The 18836-nt window shown below is 34.9% G+C and overlaps 1 protein-coding gene, 1 non-coding gene and 1 pseudogene across 2 annotated transcripts; all 3 read right to left on the bottom strand.

Annotated features, from left to right (window-relative positions):
- Window positions 1-2348: 2348 nt before the first annotated feature.
- LOC145793091 (uncharacterized) lies at window positions 2349-3818 on the bottom strand. The gene is made up of 3 exons (XM_082875568.1): window positions 3342-3818; window positions 2580-3266; window positions 2349-2447 (listed from the first exon to the last, which is right to left on the bottom strand). The coding sequence occupies exons 1-2, from the start codon at window positions 3411-3413 to the stop codon at window positions 2616-2618; spliced, it is 723 nt and encodes a 240-aa protein (XP_082731694.1). The 5' UTR covers window positions 3414-3818; the 3' UTR covers window positions 2349-2447; window positions 2580-2615.
- Window positions 3819-7942: 4124 nt separating this feature from the next.
- LOC145793870 (uncharacterized) lies at window positions 7943-13731 on the bottom strand (annotated as a pseudogene).
- Window positions 13732-14964: 1233 nt separating this feature from the next.
- LOC114284208 (uncharacterized) lies at window positions 14965-18614 on the bottom strand. Its single transcript, XR_014333601.1, has 5 exons — window positions 18270-18614; window positions 16925-17128; window positions 16746-16846; window positions 15996-16048; window positions 14965-15215 (listed from the first exon to the last, which is right to left on the bottom strand). It is a non-coding gene; the product is annotated as an uncharacterized LOC114284208 (transcript).
- Between the last annotated feature and the right edge of the window lie 222 nt (window positions 18615-18836).

The following is an 18836-nucleotide window of genomic DNA, read 5'->3' as shown; positions in this document are numbered from 1 at the left end:
GTGCTAAACCGACGCCGTTTGGTGATTTTGGGGCGTTAACGCCTCGAATTCAAGTTTCTTAAGGAAGTTGTTTGCCTAAAGTGAAATCCGGCTCTAACTCCCAAACCGGGAACCCGATTCGAGCCCCGTCTTCTCCCACAAGTCTCTCGTTCCTAGGCGGTCGTGTGTGCCAAGTTTCGTGGTAAACCGACGCCGTTTGGTGATTTTGGGGCGTTAACGCCTCGAATTCAAGTTTCTTAAGGAAGTTGTTTGCCTAAAGTGAAATCCGGCTCTAACTCCCAAACCGGGAACCCGATTCGAGCCCCGTCTTCTGCCACAAGTCTCTCGTGCCTAGGCGGTCGTGTGTGCCAAGTTTTGTCCTAAACCGACGCCGTTTGCTGATTTTGGGGCGTTAACGCCTCGAATTCAAGTTTCTGAAACACAAAGATGTATTTTAGCTTAGAATGCAAAGATAAATTTTATACCTGATCTTCTGGTGGTGGTGTATATGGATTCTCGTCTTCTGCAGATTCCCTAAATGCCCGGTGGCCACTCGATGCATCAGGAACCTATGTTAGTCAGTGCATAATGTGTTAATCATATTCGAAGTTCATACATAATCTTGAGTGAAAATTGAACTATCAAACAATTGTGATGTTTATATGGAACCTGTCTGCTGGGATCCACACTCGCCCCCTGTGACACAAGGGCCATCATCTCAGCCCTCATCTGCTGCAAATGTGTAGAGAACTCTGCTCGCAGCTCCTCCCTCAACTCATCCCTTAGCTCAGCACGAACCTGCTGCGTGATCTGATCAATAGTCGATGGATGGGGTGTTGACTGTGATGGCCCAGCACCATCCTTATACACCACTCTGCGAGGCACGATTCTCCCGTATGTGCGACAATATCCATGTCTGTCATGACCTATCAACTCATGGAAAATGGCATTCCTAGCCTCCAAAGTCCGACCATCCTCAGGTAGCATAGAGAGTTGACGATTAAACTCATCCTGTATTGAATAAGACACACAAGTATACGCGAAATTAAGATGGTTGACACACAAAAAATAAACTTTAAATACAATCAAAGGTGTTTGGAAACTACCAAGGTCTGGATAACCTCTGGGTCATCTACTCTACGTGTCATAAGCCAAACATTCATCTTATCAGTAGACTCCCCCTTACTGGTCATCTAAATTTTTTTTTAGAAATATGAAAATTAGAATCCAAATAATTTGCAAATATACAATGTTTATTTATATAGAAAAATAAAACAATAAAATGTAAACCTCATGTCGTATCTGAGAGAAAGTAGTACGCCCTGTGGTATGAGCTATGCCGTGAGCTCGCCGATTTTTAGCGTTCCTACTTGCAATTTTCTATAACAAGTTCAACAAATGTAAGTATGTAAATATGATTTGTATGTTTACATATCATAAATATAACGTAATTGTATACCTCAGCATCGGAAGTACGCCAATACTCTACAAGTTGTTCCCACTGGCTTGGCACAACGTTCATAGGAACATCATCCTTCAGATTAGGATCAGAGCTTCTAGGCTTGAAATACTTAGCCTTAAGCTTGTTCTTGTGATCCTTCCATATGCTGTTGCAGTTTTTCATGCAGATTGGCTTGTACTCCTCTGGACATATATTCAAATTGTCCTATAAAACACAAAGTTTAAGGCTAAGTATAACACAAATTTGGAATTCGAATTTGTGGACAAAAATATACTTTTACCTTCACATCCTTCCAGATAGCATCAACAATATCATCAGGCACACTGTTCCAGTCAACAAAAGTAAGAGGAACAATGTTACCATTCCGGACAATAATGCCAAGTTGAGTAGTTAACTTGGCCACGTTATCTCCTATTGGGCAGTAATTTCCATCAAATTGTATGTGCAGCTTTTTACCAGTACCCCACTCTTTAATGCCCTTGGCACATCCTCTACCACGCCTAGTCGAGGTCGATGAAGAACTAACATGACCTGCGATATACAATAATAATAAACAATATGCAATGGTAACAACCAAATGCAAATTTAAATAATGTGAATACAAATCATATCAAATAAACCTGATGTGGGCTGTGAAGAAGTCGAAGGGTCTGCAAAATACAATGAGAATAAACAAGTTATATATAATGAGCATAAATAAATGTATGTGTAAATAATTTTCATGCAACTCAAAGCAAATTTAAATACCTGCGGATGGCTCATAAGCTGATGATGATAGCTGCTGTGGTGCCATTGATGGTGGACGCACCGATGGTAGGCGTGGAGGCCGAGTACATGGTAGCTGCTGTGGTGCCACTGATGGTGGTCGATACGGTGGTAATGGCCCCTCAGATGCTGGCCAATGTGATGCCTCCTCTAATGGTGGTGCTACTGATGTCCTGTTATGTAGCACATCAGACATCATGCGCCGGGGATGATCAGGCTTCCTCTTCCTTCCCATAATAATCTTCAAGCAATATAACATTAATTGACATTAGAAACATAGACAATGGTTTGTCATAAACTATAATATGACATGATTTGAACTAATACAATTACAAAGACAAAGTAAATTAAGAAATTGATGATTAACTACAACCTTGGCCTTAATTGAATTACTAATGTTGATTACATATCAGCCTATTTGAACATCAACTGTTTCCCCTTCTGCGGCTTCCCTCACCCAACCAACTTCTTCATCACGAAGCATTATATTTTCTTCCAATTGTTGGCTCATGTATGGCTCGATTTGTGGATCAGTTGAACTCATATCAAATAAACCTCTTTGAGACATCTTCACCACGACTTGCCAGTCTGGTTGTAACGGGTCTGCAACATACCAAACTTGCTCTACTTGGGACGCCAAGATGAAAGGTTCATTGGTAATTCGATCATCTCGGTACAACAAATGATTGAAGTTCACCAACGTGAAATTGAAGACATCTTCTTTCTTTCCGTGAATGTTGTCAATCCAATCACACTTAAACAACACATGTTTCTTCTCATTGGAATATCGAATCTCAACAATATCTGTCAATTGTCCATAATAGTACACAGACCCCAGACGAGGATTCTTGTCTTTTCGACTAGCATAACTTATGGTATCTGCCTTCAAAGCTACACCACAATTTTGTGTGGCTCGACGATCATCCATGGCCTTTACTCGATACCGAAACCCATTCAGTATATACCCGTTGAACCTCCTTGCCAGGTTATGAGGACCATTTGCCAATAGAATAAGCTCTTCAGAAAGTATGACATCAGTAGTCCTTCGCAAAGTTTGGACCTATTTAACACGAAATGTAAAATTTAAAATGTAGATCGACTTAAGTAACTAGAATCTATAGAGTTAAATACATACATGTTCCTTGAACCAAATGTGAAAAGTTTCAAAATGTTCACGCCGAAGTTGATGATCGTCGACACGAGGCATTTTGAGCTTAAGTACTTCAAGGTGTTTGCTGTGTAGATTGAAATTTTAGCCATACAAAAATTTTAGTTGAAAATTCAATAAACATAATAAAATATTGAGTGAGTGACTTAACCTACTTTATGAATGGTTGAACCGTGCTTGTATTGCATAAGATGTACCGATGAGCTTGTACCCAAGAAGTATTATCAAGATAAAAGCTTGTGTTTTCACCAGTAGCATGACCCAAATTATCAGCACCACTATAGTTCCTCACGGGTCGACTAGATTTGGTTTCCACATCACTGAGATATTGTGCACAAAAATTCATGCATTCTTCCATAAGATATCCTTTAGCAATTGATCCTTCAAGACGAGCTCTATTACGCACGTATTGCTTCAAAGTAAGAAGATACCTCTCAATTGGATACATCCATCGAAACTGAATCGCTCCACCCAATAACGCTTCATCAGCTAGATGTATAGGCAAGTGCTCCATTATATCAAAAAAACTCGGAGGAAATATTTTCTCTAGATGACAAAGTGTTACAGCGATACGATCTTTAATATATTGCAAATCCGTCGCACGATTCACTTTCGAACACAATTGTCTAAAGAAATTGCTCAATTCAATCAAGGGTTCAATTACATTCTTCGGTAACGATCTGCGAATAGCCAATGGAATAAGTTGTTGCATCAGAATATGACTATCGTGGCTCTTAAGACCCCCAATGCTTCTATCATGTAAGCGCACACGACGTGATATATTGGATGAATACCCGTCGGGAACTCTTACTTCCTTCAACACTTTCAAGAACAAATCTTTCTCATCCTTGGTCATCGTGAATTGTGTTGGTGGTAAATAGGCTTTATTCGACCCTCTTAACTGCAAATGTAGGGGTTTTCTAATATTCATATCTTGTAAATCACGCCGAGCATTAACACCATCCTTCGATTTTCCTGCAACCCCTAATATTGTCCACAACACATTGTCACAAACATTCTTCTCTATATGCATCACATCGAGGTTGTGTCTTATTAGATTGTGCTCCCAAAATGGCAATTCATAAAAGATACTCTTTTTCTTCCAACTATGGGTGCGATGTCCAGCTTTCTCCTTCTCTACCTGTCTCCTATACCTCTCCTTAAGGTCATCCCTATTGTATTGGGTTAAAATACCCTCAGATTGTAATTGTAGCAACATCTCAGTTCCAGACAACAATTTTGGTTTGAGTCTGACTTCCCGACTACCATCAAATGATACTTTATCCTTCCGGAATTTATGGCCAGTAGGTAAAAATCTGCGATGACCCAAGTATGATTGTTTCCTACTATGCTTCAACCAACACGATGTAGTTTCCTTATTGCAACAAGGACATGCATATTCTCCTTTAGTGCTCCATCCTGACAAGTTTGCGTATGCAGGAAAATCACTAATTGTCCACAGTAAAGCTGCATGCATTTGAAACATTTGATTTGTTGATGCATCAAATGTTGACACACCCTCATTCCATAGTTCTTTCAACTCCTCAATCAACGGTTGCATATAAACATCAATCTTGTCACCAGGTCCTTTCGGGCCGTCAATAAGCACAGATAAAATTAGAAATGGTTGCTTCATGCACATCCATGGCGGCAAGTTGTATGGAATGAGCACAACAGGCCAAGTGCTATGAACTATGTTCATCGTCCTGAATGGGTTAAAACCATCAGATGCTAAGCCAAGCCTTACACTTCGGCAATCATTACTAAAGTCAATATTCCGACGGTCAAAATCTTTCCATGCAAGGGAGTCAGCAGGATGCCTGAAGACACCATCATCAGTTCGTTCCTCTGCATGCCATCTCATTAACTTGGCCGTCTTGGATGACATAAACAACCTCTGCAACCTTGACTTTAAAGGAAAATACCTCATCTGTTTTGCAGCTACTTGTTTGCCACCTGTGTTAGGACCATTTGAACCACCATCACCATTTGATTTCCATCTAGAACTGTTGCATATGACACATTTATCAAGATTGGCGTCCTCGTTTCGAAACAACATGCAACTGTTGGGACATGCATCCCACGTCTCATACGTGAAGCCCAAATCTGTTGTGACCTTTTGAGCTTTATAATATGAGTCCGGGAGTTTCACACCCAACGGAAACGCCTCATTCAATAACTCAAGCAACATGTCAACAGACTTGTCCGTCCACTGATTAAGCACCTTCAAATGTAGAAGTCGAACAATGAATGACAAAGATGTGAACTTCTGACAACCCGGATACAATTCACTTTGTGCATCTTGAAGAAGTTTGAAATACTTTGCAGTCTCTGCATTTGGACCGAGCTGGGGTTCAGATGCACGGGGATCAGGCCCCTGTGGTTCATCACCCTCAACACTTGTACCGACATGTGGATTTCCCATAGCCCCTTGTATCATTCCAATCATATCATCTCCAATGTCTAAATTAGCTAATGTTTCATTCTCTCAATTACTATGCAGAGATATGTAAGATTCCCCATGATTAATCCAATGTTTGTATTTTTTTTAAAAAACCATTCAAAATCAGATGCTCCCGTACACCATCTCGTACAAAATAGTATCGATTCTCACACTTCCTACACGGACAACTGATCATCGAACCTTCAACCCTATTGGTGTAGGCAAACACAAGGAATTCATCAATCCCATTAATGTATTCACTCGACATCCTATTTGGCAAATCAATCCAACTCTTATCCATCATCTGTACACATCCACAAGAATATCTCACCAAAGTAACTCTAAATATAATACCTACACATAAATATTCACTCGACATCCTATTTGGCAAATTAACGAAATGTCTAAAATTCCTATTTAAGAGCATATGATTTGGAAAAAATAAAAAAATAAAAAACTTGAAGGATTGAATGGTAAAATTGATAATTTATGGATGAAATAGAAAAAAAAAATTGATAATTTAAACTTAAAGGATTAGAGCATATGATTAGAGCATATGATTTTGACAAACTATTTCTAATTAGAGCATATGATTTTGACAAACTATTTCTAATTAGACAAACTATATATATATGCATATAATTTTTACTGATTTTGACAAACTATTTCTAATTAGAGCATATGATTTGGAAAAAATAAAAAAATAAAAAACTTGAAGGATTGAATGGTAAAATTGATAATTTATGGATGAAATAGAAAAAAAAAATTGATAATTTAAACTTAAAGGATTAGAGCATATGATTAGAGCATATGATTTTGACAAACTATTTCTAATTAGAGCATATGATTTTGACAAACTATTTCTAATTAGACAAACTATATATATATGCATATAATTTTTACTGATTTTGACAAACTATTTCTAATTAGAGCATATGATTTGGAAAAAATAAAAAAATAAAAAACTTGAAGGATTGAATGGTAAAATTGATAATTTATGGATGAAATAGAAAAAAAAAAGATAATTTAAACTTAAAGGATTAGAGCATATGATTAGAGCATATGATTTTGACAAACTATTTCTAATTAGACAAACTATATATATATGCATATAATTTTTACTGATTTTGACAAACTATTTCTAATTAGAGCATATGATTTGGAAAAAATAAAAAAATAAAAAACTTGAACGATTGAATGGTAAAATTGATAATTTATGGATGAAATAGAAAAAAAAAATGATAATAGTTGAAGAGATATAAATGAAAACAACCATAAAAATAATTTAAAAAACTTAAAAACACTAATTAATAATAATTGATAATAATTGATAAATGTTGATAATAATTAAAAAATAAACAGTTATATATATATATATATACATATATATAGACAGATTTATTAATAACCATGAGACAAAGACAGATTTCAGATTTATATATATACATATAGATTTATATACATTGCATATATATATAGACAGATTTATATATATAGATTTCGGATAAACAGATTTATATATATAGATTTCGGATAAACAGATTTATATATACATATATATAGAGATTTTTCAGATTTATATATATATATATATAGATTTATACACATTGCATATATATATATATATACACAGATTTATATATATATATACACAGACCGAGAGAGAGAGAGAGAGAGAGTCGTCGCCGGAGCACCACTCTTGTCGCCGGAGCCGGAGCCGCCGCACCACCGATGTCTTCCTCGTAGGCCGTTTGGGGAATTTGGGGGTGAAGTTAGGGATTTGGGGAGGAGGATCGAGCGGCAGCCAAGAGGAAAAAGGAGGGGTTTTTTTTTTGGACTTTTTGCGACGGTATGATGTAGACCGTCGCAAATATAAGGCAAAACGGCGCCGTTTGCATTAATCCTTTTTTGCGACGGCAAATTTCCGTCGCAAATGATATGTGCCGTCTCCAAAAAAAGGTTTTTTGCGACGGTTTTATTTACCGTCGCTAATACTTCCGCATTTCCGACCCCTCCGCTTGGTTTCATTACCGACGGGTCAGTACCGTCGCTAAAAGGTATTATTTGCGACAGGTGCAGTTACCGTCGCAAAAAACCGTTTTTTGCGACGGGAGGCGCGGCGTCGCTAAAACTCCGTGTTTTTTGCTATGTTTTCTTGTAGTGCAATGAGAATATTGTACATAACAATATTAAGATCTAAACCATTCCTTTCCATCATGTGGAATAATGACAATGCTTCAGAAATATGCCCATTTTTGCACAACCCATCCAATAAGATACCATAAGTTTGAGAATTTGGAATTATGCCTACAACTTGCATCTCAATGAAAAGTTCCTGAGCAGCTCCATATCTATTTGATCGAAACAAACCTTGTAACATAGTGTTGAAAGTTCCGCTGTTGTGTTTCAACCCCCTTCGAGGCAATTCTCGAAAGAGATGCATGGCCTCATCCATTTTTATCTTCTTGCAATATCCATTGATTAGAATGTTATAGCTAAAAATATTAGGGTGAATGCTCCTATCCACCATGGTATCGAACACTCTGATTGCTTCATCCATGTGGCCTTGAAAACAATATCCATCCATTAGAGTATTGTATGTGACTACATCAGGATCCACACCTCTTTGTATCATGACTTTAAGTTACCCCTCTGCCTTGTTCATCTTCCCTTCCTTGGTACATGCATATCCACCAACACATTAAATGTATGAACATTCAGAGCAATGCCACTATCCAACTTTTCTCTGAACGTTTTGGTAGCCTCTTTCCACCGACCAAAATTACATAGGCCATGAATCAAAGAGTTGTAAGTGATAACATCTCGACGAATGCCTTGTTCATCCATTTCTGTAAAGAGCTTCACAGCATCATCCACCACTCTATCCTTGCAAAGACTGTTAATAATGGTGCTATACACTACGGTGTTCGGTTTACAACTTCCGTCTTCCATTATCCTAAGCAAACTAACAGCCCAGATAGTGTTCCCAGTTCTGTAGAGCCCATTAACAATGGTTCCATACATAACCACGTCGGGTTCAATTTCTCTAGTTGTGTTTAATTTCTCAAATAACTCTACAGCTTCAGGGTTTTATCTTGCAAAATAAGTCCATTAATCAGAGTGTTGAAGGTAGTTGCATCAGGTGTATAACCACGTTTGAAGAGGGAACCTAACAGAGAGAAGCCAAAATGGACTTGACTAAGGCGACAACAACAGTTAATAGCAATGTTGAAGGTGTAGATGTTGAGCTGAATGCCGTGGAACTGTAGCAGCTTGTTGAAAATATTTTTGAATTTTAAAAAATTATTTCTACCTACTAAAAATAAAATTATGTAAAATTGATAAATCTTTTAGGCATTTATTTTTTTTTTTACCAAATTAATTTCTATTATGTATTTGGATGATGATCATGTAAAATTAATTTTAAAAAATTAATCATGTAATTTTTATTAATTTTACATAATTTTATCATTGGTGGATAACATAATTTCAAAAAAATTAAAAATATTTTTTTGACATTTATTTTTGTCAAATTAGTTTATCTTTTATCAAATTGACGATTTTATCCTTAAAAAATCTAATGATATTTTCAATTGTCCTTATTTGGAACAAAATTTAAAATTCAGGATCAAATATGTCATAATTGAAAAGTCAGGGACCACAGTGACACAAGTCCCAAACTATAGGGACTATTAGTATAATTAACCCAACTCTAAAACTTCGAAAAATTGTGATTTGAAGTTTTCTCTTAGCTATTGGTTGTTTAAATGGATTGCTTGTTTGAGCTAATATGGAGGAAACATAAACTCTTCATTTGGTGGTGTACCTTTTAAAACCCAATTGTAAGCTATTGCTCTTCCAACAATGGCAGATTCATCAATTTTTGACATCATCATCATCTTCTTCTTCAAACGGAGTTGGTGTGAGCCTGAGTTGACTTCTTCTTTTTTTTACTTTTATTTTAAATTACAACAATGATTCATCCCCCTTTTCCCCTCACCCCCTTTGACCCCTTCTCTCTCTCATTGGTTACATTTTCTTTTTCTTTTTCTTTTTTTTCCTGCTTCTCCAATCACCACCCGCCACGTGGCAAAGGGGGGTGAGGGGGTGACCCCCAAAAGGGTCCCAAGCATTATTCTTTAAATTATTATCGTTATTATTATTTTAAAAATAAATATATGCAAAAGCCACATTTGAAAATTTTAATAAATACACAACAATATGAAAGTGCATATAATTTTTATATTTTTCTGTATTTAATAAATTTTAAAGATTTTTTTTATAAATATTATATTTTTTAAGTTTATCCAAGTTAAGTAAATTTAAAAAGTAAAAAAATTACTTTCAATATTTAAAAAATTCATAAAAAATAAAAACAAATCTAATTTTATAAAAAATGAGTTAAACCAAGTAAGGTTATTGTGCTGAGGAACCAAAAATAAAAAAAATAAAATGTTAGAATTTCTAATACTTTTAATTTATTTTTTATTTTTATTTTTTATTTTTGTTCTCATTCTTGATAAATTGCTTCAATACTGTAGCCAAATTAATAAATAAATAATGATGAACCATTTCTTTGATTTGCCATCATTGAAAATGCCAAATTGAAAGGATAAGCTAATTTGAGCAAATGAAACTTTAACTCAAACATCAATTTCTTTCATCAATTTTTGATGAAGGACATTTGTTAGTCTCCAGGTTTTTTTTTCTCCTTCTTCTTTCGAAAGACATGTCTCGCACAACCCCACTATGGTTCATTCTCACACACACACAAAATTAAACACACAAAAAAAAAAAAAAAAATGACAGACAACATGTCAACATTGAAGCAAATTTAAAATCATGTATTCATCCAATGACATGGGAATATATAATCATTTATCATCCCTTAAAAAAAGTCAAAATTCACATCACCAGGCGTAATTCGATGGGTGAATATAATGTCTACACTAAAATTCCCGAACCACCTGATAATTTTTTCCTCAAGCCACCCACGGTCAATCAAGAAGGGAATAGAAGGTTGTGCAGAATTTGTTTCGTTGGTAGCAGATAAAGGCTTTAGAATAGGGTTGAGTTTGATAAGCAAACTAGTGACTATTTGGCTCTGTTTCCTAAAACAGAGTAGGGGTCAAGGCAATTATTTTGTAAGAGGAAAGAGTGCTCATTCTTGTATCAGCGAATATAAATAGAGAGTTCTAGAAGTAAAGCTTGCCACCCATCCGAAAACATACAAAAATTCAAAAATAAGAGAAAAGGAATCTCATCAAGCATTTGAGAGATCATAATTTGCTGCAAACAGTTTAGAAAAAGAAACTTGTAATGATATTCCCGGTAACCTGAGTGGTTCAAAGCTTCATTGGGTACAAAGACTGTAAGAATACCGAGTATATAGTGTTTCTACCAAGGAAAATAGTTACATATAGAATCATTGCAAATGCGAAAGGTCTGAGTTACTCCCATGCACCCACTGATTGATGGTCAATTAGTTTAGTATCAATCCTTGTTCTCCTATTTGTGTAGAAACCCGGGAACAGTTCTTTACAAGATAGAGCTGTTGAAGGATAATGCCGTAAAGCTTTTAGCAACATCAACCTGGAAACATCAATTTCACCTCTCTTACCTGCACAAAATAGATGTATGTTTTCAGGCAGTAGCTACATCTATATTTAATGAAGTATCAAGTGAGCATTTGCATTGAACATGGCAATCTCCTAGCGGAGAATGAAAAAGACTAGCATATTTGTAATTACGAACAAACATACAGGAGTTTAGCATGAAGTCCACTAGCTCTGAGTCAAAAGGGTGGCTAATAAAGATGACTTTTTCTTCTTCTTCTTTTTTTTTTTTTTTTTTTTTTTTTTTTTTGGTGAAGTGGCCAGCAAAGTCATCTTTAAGCCAATCACAACATTATTGCATCACAAAACCTCTACTACAAAGGAAATTCTCACAATTAGACACATATTGACTGGGCATTGAAATGAAATCTAAAGGGGTTTTATTCATCTCTAGAACAAACAGGCCATACTCTCTGGTCTTTAACACTTATAACTAGTAACATAGTTCAAACCAAATGCGATACAAAAGATGAGGAAATGCCAAAAAGAGCCAGGATTAAGGAGATCAGAAAGTGCATATTGTAAACAATCCACCACAGGGCTACTAGTTCACAACTAGTCATCAGGTATGACCAATCTAAGAATAGCAAAAATGGGTTTATGAAGCTCACTTAATAGATGAGGTATGGCTTTGCTTGTTGAAAATTTTCAAGTAAAGAACAAGTCAGTGTATTTGCTCGACTAGGTGAAATAGACTAGCCATGAGACATTCATTTTTACTTTTTCCATTGACAGGTAGTTTTGTGCATCAATCCAAGCTAAAACATATTAAAGTTGGTTTTCTGGAGTGCACATTTGGTTGTAGAGACTGCTTAACATGCAAAGGTCTCACTTCAACAACAAATTCATCAAGACTCAACACAAGTTCATGCAAATATTATACACTAGGGGATAAAATGAATTTAACTATATTTGAATCATTGGTGGGTCAAGTGTTCCAACTCCCAACCACAAGGGGATAAAATGAATTTAACTATTTTTTTAATCTCCAATGCTTCATCTTTTTAAATTTTCATCAAATTTAAATTCGTTCAATTCTCAATTTGATGAGAAAAAAAAAATGACTCTTCTTTGATTTGATGAAATGATTGGAGATGATTTTTGAGCATTTTTTTTATCAAATTTAAATTTGATGAGAAAAAAAAGGTGAAGGATTAGAGATGGTCTAACCTCATCATTTTAATCTCTTTGTTAAGTTTTAAAGATAAATTCTTAGTTTTTATTTTTGCCAATTTAAATTGTAACGTTTTTTTTTCAATATAAATCACTTGTCTATTTTCATTAAATAAAACTAACAAAAAAATAATATTTTAACTATTAAACTCAATGTACGTGTATTTTAAAATATGTAAAATATAATTTTTTTTATTAAATTTTATAATTAAAAATACCTACTTTTTGTTTATTTTTTTCTTCATGAAAACAGACAAAAAAATTAGATTGAAAACAAATAAAAAATTTAAGAATTTATTTTATTATAATAGTCAGGAATCTGTTTGTAATTACCTCAAATTTTATGGGAAAATTAGTCAAAGTTCCCTCTCCTATTTTTAGTAATGAAAGAGATCCACAATATTTTTTTTTAATGTCTAAGGTCCCTCAATCCACACTCATCTATCACAGAAAAATTTGATACATCTCACGCTCTCTATCTCTCTTTCCCGCTGCTCTTCTCTCTCTCTCGTCGATCTCATCTACCAGCTCAAAACCCTAGAGAAATTCTCATTCTTCACCATCATCATTTTCTTCCCATTTTCTCTTCCTCCAAACAAGCCTTTCTCATTACTCAAAATCTGAGCCAAAGTTGGCTTATCCTTCTCCATTCTCACAATCATGTCCTTATTCCTTACCTCCTCCTCCCTCCTCGCATTCTCTGTCCTCGCCACCGCATTGGCCGACGCATTCCCCGTAGTAGCCGCCTCGGCTTTCGCCTCAACATGTTCTTGTGAAGCTCCGCGTTGAGCGAAGCGAGAGCCACCTCGGTCTTCGACTCTCTCTCCTTCAAAAGCTTCAACTCCGTCTTCGTCTCTTTGAGCTCTGATTCAAGTCTATTTAGGGTTTTTGCTAAGGTTTTTTGCTCTTCTTAATCACTCTCTTGGGTTTTCACAGGGGAAAAGTTCCATTGTTTAGGAGCTAAGAATGGCTTCGGAGACGAGTAGAGTTCGCCAGTAAGGAGCTTTTCACCAAAGATGGCAGCAAATTCTTTGACGGAGGTGAAAGGACGCGAGGTGTCGACGGTGGAGAAGTGATTCATTGATTGTGATTCACAGATTTTCATCATATACTGATTGTGATTCATTTTCACTGATCAACTAGAACCTTGTTAGATCAGTGATGAGCACTTTATTATGGTTGTGTACTATTAGTATAGATATTACACTTCTCATTCTTCCTCTTCTATTCACTTGATAAAGGATTTGATTGGTAAAGGATTTGTAATTTTCTCTGGTATAAGATTTTGAATTTTCTCTGATAAAATATTTGAATTTTCTCTAGTTTTACAGAGAAAGGATTCTACAAAAGTAAACAATTTTGTTCAAAGAAATTTCAATTTTCTCTGGTTTGATTCCAGAGTAATTCTCTGCACATAATGAGACAAATTTCTCTGATTTTGGAGATAATTCTATGTAAAGTCCAGAGAAAATTCAAAATCCTGAGAAATTCTCTGTGAACCAGAATTTTTGTGAAGTTCAAAGAAAATTCAACCAAAGAAATTCTTATTGAACCAGAGTTTATCGGAACTAGAATTTCTCTATGAAGTACAGAGAAATTCTCTGTGAACCAGAATTTCTCTGTGATTATTTGTTGCGTTGATTGGATTCATTTCTTAATTGGTTGTCAATTGTGTCTGAACCTTTCCAAGTGTTTGGTTTTTTCTTGCTAGATTCACATAGGTTAGTGTTTATTGGATGATGAGTTTCTGGTTATTAGAGTTTCTTATTGATTGAGTAATAATGTTACTGGATTTGATTTCTTCAATTGGTTATAATAGTATCAATTTATTCTTTGGATTAGAATTTCTTTGGGCAAAGAATTTCTATGAGAAGCCTGAGAAATTTTTTGGATCGATTTTTCTCCGAATCCATGTTGAGGGACCTTAGACATTATAATATTGTATGTCCTTTATACTATAATATCGTAATACCAAGGACCCTAAAAAAATTCCTCCAAATTTTATATGTATTTTTTAAAACATATATTTGAGTTTATAATTCATTTGTTTTTTTAATGGTTCTCTTTATTTTATGATACATCACCAATATTTTAATATTTGGAATGTTATAATTTCTTCAAGGAAATCATTTTCTTTTTATTAAAAATAAAATAAAATAAACTGTATTTGATTTATAGATTTAAATAAAAATTTGAAAATAAAAAGGAAAAAATGTGCAAAAATATAATTATATTTCATTCATATTTCACTACCATTTTTTTTTTCTTTCTAAATCCCTTACCAATCCCTTACCAAGTTGATGAACTAAACACAGCATTAAAAATTTCAAAATTTAAACACATCTTTGATACATAGAGAGAGGAAAATAAAATTACTTAATATTAAAATAAATTCTTTTGATAAATTTACATTCATATCCTTCTCACTTTACAAAACCAAAATCAACAGAAAAATAGAAATAAATAAATAAATTATTCTAGAAATCTCTCGACAAATATAATATCCAAACACAATTTTAAATACTGTGAGTGAAACCAATCGTTACAATTACAGCAACTCCTGAGCTTCATCTTGGACTTCAACTTTCTTCTACTCTGTTCTGACCTGCACTGCACAAAAACAAATAGATCAATTTTCAGATACACGGGATTTTTTTACTAATGGTAACAAAAACAAAAAAAGCATGATATTTTCAGAAAATAAAAATGCATTTTATTTGGTAGATTTACACAACAAAAATTGATGAGGGTAACTGGAGCCTCACAGAACATTTTGGACTTGTTTGATTTGTTTTTCAGAAAAGCTTTTGGGAAAAATACTCTACAAACAAATTTTCAAAAGTAATCAAACCAAACAAATTTTTCCAAAAAAAATCTCAAAATTTTGTTTGATTACCTACTTTCCAAAATCACTCTCTCTCTCTCTGTCTCTCTCTCTCTCATACACATCAAATCAATCACTTTATTTAAAACTCTATCTCCAAAACAATTTTCTAAAACTATTTATGAAAAAAGACAAACCAAATAAGTTTTCGTACTTTTTATCTCAAAAACTACTATACAAACACAAACCAAACACACCCTTTATTTTTTTAAAAAAATTTCATTAGCCAGCCACACCGTTCTTCCAACAATATTCCGTTTACAACTTGCTTTATAGCAAAGACTAGAAAACTTCTCCTAAAACAAAGACAAATTTTGCATCTACCATGACATATATTCCTTAACCCAGCAAGATCCCAGTTGCATAAATCATACATACAAGTAACAAACATGTCACAAGAGCAGGGCATTCATTAATTCATATACTTACTCCATGCATTTGATTTTATGCCAGAGAGAGAGAGAGAGAGAGAGAGAGAGAGAGAGAGATTGTGTACTAAGGTTTACCATATTTCATCATATAGAGGAGAAAGGGAGGAAGGTAGCAAATAGAAGAAGCACTGCAACAAACAAGCAAGACGAATATGTGAGAGCAATAAGCAAAACAATAAACAATAAAATAGAAAGGGGTTAAAGGAGGTAAACTAGTGCAATCCATAAGCGAAGAGAATGGGTGACAAGCGCAGTCTCTGCAATGTTCTTTGCTGAATAGTTATAATTAATGCTGATAAGATAATTCAACAATGAAAGGAGATACGGATGAAGAGAAAAGAGATAATAGACTTAAAGTAATGCATCTCACAATTGGTTGAATGGTGGGCACCACGGAAAGAAAACATATACCTGAACCTATCCTCTTTCAACATGTATTGTAGGATATTTTAAGGACATTACAATTATCTCTCCAAGAATAAAGAGGAAGAAGTGGCTTTAAGAGCTCGTCTTCGGTTGATCAACAGGGTCAACCTGTACTTTATCTTCTTCCCATAGGTTGCATTTGCTTGATTTTAATGAATTAAAGCTCAAAATCAAAATAGTATAGCTCCTTTACAGCTTTCGTGAAATACAACAGGTAAAATACACTCAAAAATTAAAAATTATTTAGTGAGCAACATCATGACAGAATCTATAAATTACTAAGCAACATCTAACAACTAATAAAACTCAAATGGCAATTTTTCAGAAAAAGAAAAAGAAAAAGAAAAAAAACAGAAGCTTTAAGGAGCTGACTAATGAAAAAGGCAGCTATCCTCGTACCAGGGGGAGACATCAAAACGGCAAACTCCTGGTGCATCTGTTAGAAGTTACCCAGCGACAGATGTATATATTCCCACCCTCGGCCTCATCGGATAGGTAAGCTGGAAAAGTGGTTTGCCCATCAAGTTGATTACATGCCAACTAAATGAAAGATGAAAGTTGCACGTTGCCAACTTTACCAGCCAAAGGGTTTCCATTCCTGGGACATGTCAATTGTCACTCTATGTATGGGTCGTTGCAACCCTTTCTGTGTCTTTCATCAATCAGTCCAGGAAACATTTGCTAGTTAGACACTATGCAATCCATGGCCTCGGCAGACTGCAGCCTTGTGTTCTGAAGCATTACAACGCAACAGTTGGACCAATTGTCCACAGGTTCGCCTCCTACAGTTGAGTAGCCACTAGCCACTTTGTTAGTACTTATGCCTCGATAATTCACTTCCACTCTAGCTATGGTATAGTTCCATATCAATATCTTTTAGACTCAACAGCCCCAATATCAAAAGGATACATACCAGGAAACTTTTAAAATCACCCCAAGGGTCATATGAGAACTACCAAATCTGTAGTTAACTTAATAAATGCAAGCTATATATAACCAAATCTCATCACAGTACCATATAACAATACCAGAACCCCTTCGTTGCAAACCAATCTTTCTTTCCAAAGAGTCCTTAATTGGTAACATCAAAATATGGGCTAATAAACCAAGCAAGCTACAAACCCAGTCAATCATTTTTAAAATACACTAGCAAAAACGGTTCACTAAGCTATCTTAATCTACTTAATCCGCATTCCATTAAAAAAGAGTGTTGTATGAAAAGAATGAAAGATGTAACTTTGAAAATGGTGACTAGCAAAATTGTATCCATGTTATAGACCTAAACTAATTTAGCTTAAATGCTTCTCAAGTTGGGTTTTCTGATTTGCTTGCACATTGCAAAAAGAATTCAAAAGCTAGTAGAAGCCAGGCTTTATGTATCTTTGAGTCATGTACTGAAACAAGACAATGACTCTTTTTCTATTTCATGCAAAGAGTTGGTTTGGGATGTTCTAAAAAAGTGCATTTTTTGACTTATTGGCTTATATGGGTTGGGTTTGGGTTGGGTTTGATGTGATGTGTTAGAGAGGTGATGTGATTTAAATAAGATGATGTGACTTAAATAGGATAGTAACTTTTTGACTTTTTGTATTATTTAGGTCATGCCAAACTTGGCCTAATATAGCACTGTAGGAATTACAAAAGGAACAATTCCATGATCAATCTTCTTGCTAATAGAGATCAATCTCAACCCATTTAATTTATACCAATAATTTCATCCTAGAGTAAGAGAAGAGGAGGTATAATAAAACATAACCAATGTCGTTAATTCATACCAGTCAATGTACTACATTTGTCATTCGTGCAGTACATATCAGTATAGGCAAGATGCAACATCTATACATATATTTAAAAGAGTTTCACCAAATAACAAACATTTTATAAGTGTAAAAGGCTACACGTTTTAGTATAATATAGCCTTACCTTTACAGCTTAAGAAATTTACTCATTCTCTTGCATTCCATGACTATCTTTGGGCATGAACTTCTATATCACTTCTTAGAGAGCAGGATCTTGTCCTTTAGTTGAGAGTATATCTATGATCAAGGGAAAAGTGGATGCATCTACTGAAAAACCCCTTTGAACCATTTCCTCAACGAGTATTAATGCCTCATAGCACTTGTGTTGTCTAATAAATCCTCAGATAATAGTGTTGTAAGTGAAATCATCTGCCAAGCAACCACTCTGTTCCATTTTAACAAACAACTCTTTAGCTTCTTGTAGTAGGCCTTCTTTACAAAGACCGTGTATCATCATATTGTATGTCTTAACATCAGGATGTAACCCCTTGGAAGAAAGGTTATTGAAAAAGGCCCTTGCAGTATCAAGCTTTTTATCCTTGCAGAATGTATCAATGAGAATATTGTACATAACAATATCAAGATCTAAACCGTTCCTTTCCATCATGTGGAATGATGACAATGCTTCAGAAATATGCCCATTTTTGCACAATCCATCCAATAAGATACCATAAGTTTGAGAATTTGGAAT

Source organism: Camellia sinensis, chromosome 6 (assembly GCF_055761805.1).
Source record: "Camellia sinensis isolate YWXY chromosome 6, ASM5576180v1, whole genome shotgun sequence".
Lineage (NCBI taxonomy): Eukaryota > Viridiplantae > Streptophyta > Magnoliopsida > Ericales > Theaceae > Camellia > Camellia sinensis.
Note: the sequence above shows the minus strand (reverse complement) of the source record. Positions and strands in the feature narration are given on the sequence as shown.

Coding starts and splice junctions, on each gene's coding strand:
- LOC145793091 (XM_082875568.1), bottom strand. CDS start 3,413: ATGCCTCGTGTCGACGATCATCAACTTCGGCGTGAACATTTTGAAACT. Junction 3,267..3,341: donor ACATTTGGTTCAAGGAACAT/GTATGTATTTAA, acceptor CGTGTTAAATAG/GTCCAAACTTTGCGAAGGAC.